General features: G+C 58.7%; 1 protein-coding gene across 2 annotated transcripts; it reads right to left on the bottom strand.

Moving 5' to 3' along the window:
* Nucleotides 1–489: 489 nt before the first annotated feature.
* LOC308271396 (serine/threonine-protein kinase PAK 6) lies at nucleotides 490–9340 on the bottom strand (the record flags this gene model as incomplete). Of its 2 annotated transcripts, XM_080707691.1 has the most annotated exons (8): nucleotides 490–657; nucleotides 2004–2138; nucleotides 2565–2690; nucleotides 2788–2914; nucleotides 3183–3316; nucleotides 3427–3924; nucleotides 7780–8430; nucleotides 9137–9340. In XM_080707691.1, the coding sequence occupies 8 exons, from the start codon at nucleotides 9338–9340 to the stop codon at nucleotides 490–492; spliced, it is 2043 nt and encodes a 680-aa protein (XP_080563817.1). The 2 variants fall into 2 exon arrangements, with proteins under 2 accessions (XP_080563817.1, XP_080563818.1); XM_080707692.1 differs by lacking the exon at nucleotides 2004–2138.
* Nucleotides 9341–9720: the final 380 nt, after the last annotated feature.

Raw genomic sequence — 9720 nt, 5'->3', positions numbered from 1 at the left:
GAGGAAGAAGAATTCAGGTAATGAAAACCTTCCCTGTGGCCCTCTGAGACCCCAAGGTTTGAAGCTGGAGCGGAGAACAGCACACGTCCACGTGCAGATGGGCAGGCGGCCCTCTTGGGTAGCCCAGGGTGCTAGTGTATAGCTATCTTTAAAAAATCCACAGCAGCCTTTTTTGCTGTGTTGACCACGAGGCCAGCAGCACCGGTCTCTGTGTTTCTTAGAAACATCCCTGTGCAAATAACAAAGGCTCATCCTGCAGAGGGGTCTCCATCCTTCCAAAGGCAACTGGGGGCTCTGGGGAGGGGAGACCAAGGGGGCAGGTCCGGCCTGGCCCAGTGGGCAGAGGAGCGAGGGGACAGGGGTGGGACTTCACATTCAATCTTTGGAGAGAATACTGAGAGAATGAGGCAGGTGGGCCCTGCCGGCGGGCTGGCTGCCCGGTATCCCCTGCCTGTGGGCACAGGTGGCAGGCGCACTCCGAGGACGGGCTCAGCAGGTAGAAGTCTGCTTGCGGTACAGCTGGATCAGGGGCACCAGGCACTCGGGCAGCCCTGTCTGCAGCAGGAAGGGGTGGTCCAGGAGTTCCTGGGCCGTGGCCCTCTCCTGTGGGTCCCGCACCAGCATCCGCTCCAGGAAGTCTCGCAGCACCGGGGAGACCTGTGGACACATTGAGAGGATGCCGTAGTTTGTAACCAGTTTGGGGTGACCTGACTGCCTAGCCTGTCACTGAAATCTCAGATTCTCTGGTTTCTTACTTCTGGGTTCTTGCTAGGCTTAGAGGTAGTGGCATTAGCAAGCAGGTAAAAAAAAAAAAAAAAAAAAAAAGAGGTGCATCAGGCAGTTCACCTGCAACGGGAGCTGGCTGCCAAGCGATGGCGTTAGCATGCCGGGGATTCTGGGAGCTGGGTTCCACACACAGCCCACTCCGCCTGCCTGCTCTCAGGCTTTCAGCCTCAGCGTGCCGGAGGGGGAGGGAGCAGCAGGTCCCAGCTCTCCTGGAAGGGGCAGGGACCTGGCATCAGTGATCCAGTCTTCAGTCTAACCCTGATCTCAGGAAAGTTGCAATTTTCTCCAGGCCTTAGTTTTCTTATCTGCAAAGTGGGCCAATGACAAAGTGTGCTTGCCCTGTCTGCGTATGAAGCTTAAAGGTCAGAGAAGAGGAAGCGCTCGAAAAATAGAAATGAACGAGGTTAGACCCCCAAAGAGTGAGGTTGCTCTGTTGCTCTAGATCTTCGAGTCTAAGGCGGGGGCTTATCTTGATTAGTTTGGGCCAGTATCTGGGGATGAGGCAGAGGCTACCTGTAGGGAATTACATAACTGGAGGTCTCTTCCACCTGCTTTTCTCGGGGCTAGCAGCACAGGCTCCAAGGGCTAGTTGTCTTGAAGGTGTTTCCTGTTAGCCCTCCCAGCCAGCTGTCTTGGGCTCACAAAACTATTCTGCCGTCTAGAAACTGGGCTTCAACATTTCTGGACAATTCTAGCCCTGACCACCAGATGGCAGTGCCATACAGCAGTCCTGTGCAGACTTGCCAGGAGGGAGCGACCACAAGTAAGGCCTGCAGCTTAGGGGTGGATCTGACAGGAAAGGCTTAAATATAATACACATACATTCTGGTTCCAAGGGGCAAGCTGTGGTCAGGATGTGCCGTGATGGAGGACGAGCCATTGCTGTGAGACATGGGAACGCTGTGTCATGGTATGGGTCACTTAAATGAACGAGAGGGATTTGTGCTCAGCTGGACTTCTCTAGATTCTCAGGGGAAAGCAGCTATTCCTGGAGCCCTTGCTTTTGTGCACATAGATGTCTCTGGGCTCCTGTCAGGCGCCTGCTCAGATGCAGCTGAGAGCTTGGAATGAACGTAGGAGCTTGTATGTGAATGCGGCCCTTCACCCAAGTGCAGCTTTTGTGTGGGAGGAAAATCGCCAGACCCTCCACCTGGGTGGGACCCGGCCTGGTCCTCTGCCCGTGGGTCTGTGGGTCACACGTTGATGCGCCAACCTACCTTGTGAGAGTTTTTCAGCCGGGGTGGGGGGTTGTCCCGGAGCCTCTTCATGGCTTGCACTGGGGAGTCACTGAAGTAGGGGGGCTCTCCATCCACCATCTCGATTACCATGATGCCCAGAGACCAGATATCCACCTGCAAGAGGAGATGTCCTGACCCCCGCTGGAGCCTGGCTCTCCGCAGCAGCGTGCTGCAGGGGAGGGGGCAGCTGGTCCCAGCTGTCCTTGCTGTCTACCTCTGTCCTCCCTGGTCAGCTGCCCTGTGGCTTGTTACTTACTGAATGAGTGACCAGGGTCAGAGCTGCCAGCCGCTCTCTTGGAGGGACCACCATGCACAGGGAAGCCCCCCTCACCCTATGGTACCCTTGGGCCACTGTGGAGGGAGCAGTTGTAGGACCTAACCCAGTCCAGATGAAAGCAGCCCCATCAAAAAGGGGGGCCAAGTACTGACTGAAGGACCTGAGAATCGGGGCTCCCTGTGGGGGGGGGGCACGAGCACAACAGCAGGACGTTTCCAAGACTCTTTAGGGTGGGCAGGGGTGGTGGCGGAGGGAATGGTTACCTCGGTGGCATACAGAGACCTGGAGATCACTTCAGGAGCCATCCAATAAGGGGTTCCCACTAGAGACTTTCTCTTGGGGACATCTTTGCTGATCTGAGCACAGAATCCGAAGTCCGAGAGCTTCACCTGGGGTTCACAGGGGAGTAGGTGGAGGACCAGAAGGTGGAGGGACGCGAGGGAGGAGCAGGGAGGGGGCAGCTGTGCCAGGATGGGGAGGTCCTACCCTGCCGTCGAGGGTCAGCAGGATGGAGTCGCTCTTGATGTCGCGATGGATAACACCTTGGGCGTGCAGGTAAGCCAGGGCCTGCAGCACAGCCTCACACACGGTGGCAATCTGCTCCTCATTCAGCCTGGGCAAGACAGGCAGGGCCGCCCAGGGGAAGACAAGCTTAACTTTAGCAGAGCTGGGCGGAAGGGAGTCCCTGACACAGGGCCCACAGCTCCCAGGCAATGTGTCCAGCAGTGCGGTCAGGCCGCAGCCCCGGGCTACCAAGATCCCCGGGTCTCAGTTACCCCACACAGGCAAAGGTCTCTCATAGGCGCCCCAGGCCTTCTGGACCAAAGGCTGTCCACCCCCAAGGCATCGTAGGCACACCTCCCTGCCTCCCAGGTGCCCACCTGACTTGGGAGATGATGTCTGTGAGGGCCCCGCCCTGCAGGAACTCCATCAGCACCCACAGCTCCTCGCCCACCAGGTAGCTCTTGTACATCTCCACCACGTTGAGGTGCTGGTAGTCCCGCATGATCACCACCTGGGGGCAGAGAGGGGCCTGAGAGCCGGCTCTGTGCCCCGGAGCGGTGGCAGGCAGGGCCCAGCCTGTCGGTGCACACGCTTTCCTCCGAGCCGCCTCTCGGTCCCCACCTCATTGAAGAGCAGCTCCCGGCGCTGCTGTCTCCTGAGGTCCATCATCTTGACAGCCACCTGGCGGCCCGAGTGCTTCTCCCGGGCCAGGCAGACGATGCCTGTGGAGCCCTCGCCAATCTTCACGTAGCTGTCCAGCAGTAGCCGGGGGTCACCCTGGTCTACCACCATCCTGAGCGCAGCCTTGAACTGCTCGTGCGTCACGACGCCGGCGTCCTCGCCGGCCAGGGCGCCCTTGGCCCCCGTGGGGTCCTGGGGCAGGTACAGGTTGCTGGTGCTGATCTGGGCGTGCCGGGTGCGCGGGGAGCCCGCTGGCGAGGACCGGCCCGGGAGCGGGCCGGAAGCCGGGGCTATGCAGAGGGACTTCTGGGGGCTGCTGGTGTCCGAGGTGGCCAGAGGACTGAAGGTCCCCGTGGGCTGTTCGGCGGGCAGGGACTGGGCTTTGGCCAGCAGGCTGGGCGGGGAGTCTTTCTGCGGTGGCCTGAAAGCGGAGTTGGGCTGCAAAGACAGGGAGAGAAACAGGAAGATGGCACCGCTGTGGGAGCGTTTGGAACAAGCATTCCAGAGGCACGGGGTGGCCACGGTCCCCTCGGGGCCCAGGCAGGGTCAGGCAGGGCCTCACCCCAAACTGAGGTGCTGTGAGCAAACAGTTCTAAATGAAGCTCAACCACAGTCCTGTTTGGGGGACCCCCCCACCCCATGCTCCCAGGTGAGCAGGCCAAACAGCAGTTCTTTACACCCACTCTGCTACTCCCGGGAAGACAGAGACAGCCAAGTCCCTGGGGTGTCCTTGAGCTGACTATTTCTTCCTGAGTAGCTGACAGCCAGGCCCCAGGGAGGCCACGGAGGCAGTGTCAGTGTCCCTGCATACTGCGGGGCTGCTCCAAGCATCGGGGCAGGGGCGCTCTCCTCCTGAGGCTTCCAGGGTGGAAGAAGTCCTGGGCTGGGAGCAGTGGGGCAGCTGAGACTGGCCCCAGGGCAGTCACAGCTGGGGCGGACAGCCCTACTGGTGTCCAAGGCAGGAAGTCTGCACATCAGAGCTTATGACCCCCATCAGAGGACCTCAGAGTATGTTACCATCTGGGGGGGGGGGGGTTCTTAGATGTCCCCTGGGGGCTGGGTAAGCTGGAAGGGGGGGTCTAACTAAAGCCATGTCCTGTGGCCAGGGGTGGGAGGCCTTGGTAAGGACTCCCCAGAGCAGCCCCTCTGCTTCCCCCCAGGCACCAAACTCCTGCCTAAGGCCCCCTTAGAAAGGCAGAGAAGGCAGGGGCTCCCTTCACAGCTCTGTTAAGGAGGGAGGGAAGTGGAGCTGGCACCTGGAAGCCTGTGACATCCCTTGCCTTTTATGCCCAAGCCCTCCTGCCACCCCTGGCAGGAAAGCAAAGCAACCTTCAATTTCCCCAGGAGTCGGTGATGCGACCTCTTCCCAGGAATCATGTAGGGTTTTTTTGTTTCTGTGCTACTGGGGATTGAGCCCAGGGGCACTCTACCACCAAGCTACAATCCCCAGTCCTTTTATGCTTGGAAACAAGGTCTAACTAGATTGCTAAGAGTCTCACAACATTGTCGAGACTGGCCTCGAACCTGCAATTCCCCTGTCTCAGCCTCCCAGACACTGAGATTGCAGGCATGTGCCACCGTGCCAGCCTGGGATCACATATTTTTAAAGGGTTCGTGGAGAGACAACGCTTCAGGGACTGCAGAAAGGCCTACCTGGAACTTCTCCAAAACCATCACACAGGCAGCTGTCTCCATGACCAGTGGGTTTCGGGCCTTGTGGAGAGCTCAGCTGACTCCGGGATAATCTAAGCTCAGGGCTTGTCAAGTCTGGAGGGGAGGAGAGGGTCTGCAGGGTGCACAGTATGTATGTGGGGGCGGGGAGGTGCTGTCAGCTGAGCAGAAACAGACTTCTGCCACCCACACTTGCCTGTCTTACCCGCTAGGGAGCGCTAGCTTCTGGCAGGCTGTGCCTGGCTCAGGTTCACCCTTGGCAGGCAAGGGGCCAGAAAGCCTCCAGGGACTGCTTGGACTACCTCCATCCCTGGTGAGCGTAGCCAACAGTAAGGAGATTCTCCATGCCTGAGCCATCAGCGCCCCTCATCCACGCTTCCTCCTCTGCACAGAGGACAAGCAGGACCTCTAGCTCGGGGTGTCGGGACCCAGGGCTGCAGTCCTGGGCTGCAAGTCATCCTTTCTGGAAGTGAGGGAGCTATTCTCAGTGACCTGGGAGCAAGATAGACCACAGATTCTGCTCCTCAGAGCCTGATCCCGAAGGTTGCCAGGGTAGAGACGATTTTAACAAGACACCTGGGTTTTGAGGTAGGAGGCCCGCTGAATCATGCTTTAAGAGGCTTGGGATAGGCAGGCGTAGTGGAGCACGCCTGTAATCTCAGTACTTGGGAGGCTGAGACAGGAGATGCATGGTTTCATGGCCAGACTCAGCTACTTAGTGGGGCCCTCTGCAACTTAGTGAGACCCTGCTTCAAAATAAAGAATAAAAGATAGGGCTGGGGTGTAGTTCGGAGATAGAACACCTCCTCTTGAGGGTGCTCTGAGAACTCCTTGCCCTCTCTTCATCCTGAAGCTCCTAATGAAGGCTATACAATGGTTTCCTTTAGCCGGGCGTGGTGGCGCGCACTTGTAATCCCCACACTTGGGAGGCGGAGACAGGAGGATCGTGCAGGTTCGAAGCCAGCCATGCTGGCTTAAGAGACCCTGTTTCCACATAAAAAAGTATAAAGTAGGTCTGGGAGTGTAGCCCAGAGGTAGAACGGCTTCCAGGAACCCCAGTACCGCCAAAAAAAAAAAAAAAAAAAAAAGGTTTCCTTTGCCTCGGGCCTCCTTCTGCATGGGCTCTGTTCTGTGGGTACGCAGGCTTGGCGCAGAGGACAAGCCACGTGGAGGGCTCCCTCCCTCTCCCTGCTGTCAAGGGCCCTGTGGAGACCCTGCTGCAGCTGCTGGCTGGGTCTTCGGGCCAGGGGTGGTGGTGCAGTCAGGAGCCCAGCGCTTGTGCTTTGAGGGCTGGGGTGGGGCTGGCGGGTTGTCACCCCAGCAGGATCTAGTCCCTTGTGTCCCATGGACCTTTCATTGGCCTTGCTGTCTGTCCCAGAGGAGGGCACTTGTACTTAATGGAAACACAAGCAAAAGCCAGGAAAATTCTTAAATCAGGACAGGACAGGGAAAGGAGGGCAGACTGCGGGGTGAGTTGTTGTGGGCCCTGGTCCTTCTTCTCTGTGTTGGGACACTGCTCAGTGCGGTGGTTCTCAACCAGGACGAAGGGGGCTGAGGCGAATGTGTGTGTATGTGTGTGTCAGAGATTTTTCTGCTCAAAAAATATTTGATGGTATCTGGGGTCATTTTGAGTTGTCCCAACTTGAAATTTTACCAGCATCTGATGGGTTCAGGCTAGGCACGCTGCTGCAAAGCACAGGCCAGCCTCCATGATGAAGGGTTATTCAACCCAAATGTCACGAGTGTTTCTAGGGTAGCTCAGAGGAAGACTCGGCCTTGCCTTTTAGAGGCCTGGGTTGAGAACATTTTTCCAGACAGGAATACCCAAGGTGCCTCTCCTGGATTAGGGACTCACTGTCTCTGAACCTAAGACGCCCACCACAGCTCCCCCAGGGCGAATCTCTAGCACAGCCCTCCCTGGGCAGGAGCACACATCTCTGCTCTGCCTGGGGGGCTTGCTGGGCTTCCGGGGCCGGGAGAAACTGCTTTGAATGGTGGTTAAAGATGCTGCTTCATGCTGGGTGCGGTTTAGAGGTGCACACCTGTAATCCCAGCACTTGGGAGGCTGAGACAGGAGCATCACAGGTTTGGGGCCAGCCTCAGGACCTTAGTGAGGCCCTCAGAAACTTACTGAGACCCTGTTTCTCACACACACACACACACACACACACACACACACACACACACACACACTAAGCAAATAAAGCAGGGCTGGGGTGTATCTCAGAAGTAGAATACACCTGGGTTCAACCCTCGGTTTTCATCCCCCCCCCCACACACACACACCCTAAGGTGCTGCTTTGTGAGGGGAGTGCCTGTTTTCCTGGCACTGTCTATGAGAATCTCAGAGTCAGTGGTGTGAGCTAGGGGGTCCCACCCCTGTTAGCTGGCCCTGCCAGCCTGCTGCCTAACGCACAGTAGCTAAGCCTCTGGAGGACATGGGCTCAGTTCGGGGCGGACGCCCCTGCTGAGGCCAGTCTACTTTATTGATCATGTTGGTTCCTCAAGGTCCTCCAAACCCTGATCCTGGAAGTGGGGCAGGCCAGAGAGGCCCTGCGTCCCTGACCCCATTCCCGATGTCTTCCTCAGAGCGGCCGGGAGGCCAGCCCCAGCATCACCTACCTTGCTCTGCAGCAGAGGAGCCTGCTTGCTGCTCGGGAGTGCGGTGGCAGGCGTGGACAGGAACATGCTTCGGAAGAGCCCGCGCTTCAGGCTGCTCTCCTGGGCCTTAGGGCTGGGGCTGCCCTCCCCGCCTGGCCTGCCCGCAGCCGAGCCCACCAGGCAGGACTGCGGCCGGGCCTCATCGGAGCTGTGCTTGGAAGCCTTCCCCCCGCGCCTGCCCGGGGCTGTAGGGGGCGAAGCGGCCGGCGGGGAGCTCTGCAGGCAGGCACCCAGCTGCAGGCAGCGCTGCGAGGCACCCTGGAACTCAGCGGGGCCCAGGGACTGCGCCTTGGTGGCCAGCCCGTTGGGCAGGACCCGTGGGCTCTGTGGCTCGGGCCACGGCATGGGCCTGTGACCTGCTGGTGTGCCCCCATTGCAGCTGAGGTAGAGGCTTTGGGGGTCGGTGCGCTCAGACTGGGGGCTCTGGAGGTACATGTCCGGGTCGTCCGCCCAGCGCTCATCCCCTAGAAGCCCCAGGGACTGTGCCCGCCGCCGGCTGGTGGGGCTGCGGCCACGCAGGGTGTTGGAGCTGGTGACTGACAACTTCTGGATGTCATTGAGCAGCCCCGAGATGTAGCCATCCGTGGGCACTGAGCTGCCCCGCACCACTGTCTGCAGGGGAAGAAGAGAAGGTGGGTGAGGGACGCCCCAGGACCAGGGTAGGAGAGCCGCCTCCAGGGCCTCGGTGGGGGACCCTTCCAGACCTGGCTTGCCATGTCACTGCTCACTCATCAGTTCTCCGGTCATTTGCCAGGCCCCTGTGGGTCAGGCCCATGAGGGTGCCGGCAGCAGAGCAGACACTGAGAAACCGTAGCGTGGTCCAGTAGGCCAGCTGCGCGGGGTGGCCAGCTGAGCTTGGGGAGCAGGGAGGCTTGCCCCTGAGGAGCTGAGGCGGAGGGGTGCCACGCTCTAGCTCTACCCGTGGCCTTCAGAGAGATGCACGGAGCCATGGAACGGGGCCAGGGCCTCCTTCACACCTGGCTTCATGGCCTCCAGACCTCTACCAGGCCCTGAGACCTGCCCATCTGGACCCACACAACTGAGTTCCCCAAGTCCAAATAATGCAGGAGACATACTTACACTCAAGATGATTAACTGTTAGCTGAAAAAAATGTAATTGTATCTTTACGTGCTAAATCTGACATCCCTACCATCATGCAGCGAGGGACTGGATCCCCAGGGAGAGAGATTGATTGGCAGGGAATTGAGACCACTGGCTCCTCCACACTGCTACCCAGGCGGCTCCTCCAGGTGCCCCTGGGGTGTCAGCAGCCTCCAGGGGAGAGGCTGCATTCCCGCCGGGCCACCACCCCCTTACCTTCATGGGCTGGAGCTGTACCCGAGTGATGCGGGAAGGGTCCACCACGGGCTTGGGGCGCCGCAGCGTGTCCAAGATGTTCTGCCATTGAGGGGGGAGGCCCACAAACTTGCCCTCTTTGGGGTCAAAGGAAGTGTGGACGCGATGCTGGAAGTTCTGAGGGGCTGAGATCTCGGGACGTTTCTTCTTTTTCTTGCGGAACATGGTGCCTGCAGAGAGGGCCAAGCTGAGTGTCCGCCCAGGAACCCCCACCCCGGGGTGGGCTGCAGTGGGTGCTGGGCACCCTCCCCCAGCCCAGCTTTCCTTTACTCTCTCCTCACTTCCTCAGGGAAATGGCTGGCTCCCAGCAGAACACTCTCAGAAACAACAAAAGTGCCATAAATAAGCCAACACAGACTATAAACAAGGGAAAGAGGTGTCTGTCTACTCGTCTGTGCCAGATCTCCTGCTGAGGAGGCAGACTCCGGGGGTGTGTTCTTATAAAATCCCAAACCCACTGCAAATATCATTCCATTGTCAAAGAAGTAAAAGGGGGGGGAGGGGAGAGGAAGGAGAGCTAGAGAACTCATTTTATGAAGCAAATA

This window comes from Muscardinus avellanarius (genome assembly GCF_963383645.1).
Source record: "Muscardinus avellanarius genome assembly, chromosome: 12".
Lineage (NCBI taxonomy): Eukaryota > Metazoa > Chordata > Mammalia > Rodentia > Gliridae > Muscardinus > Muscardinus avellanarius.
Note: the sequence above shows the minus strand (reverse complement) of the source record. Positions and strands in the feature narration are given on the sequence as shown.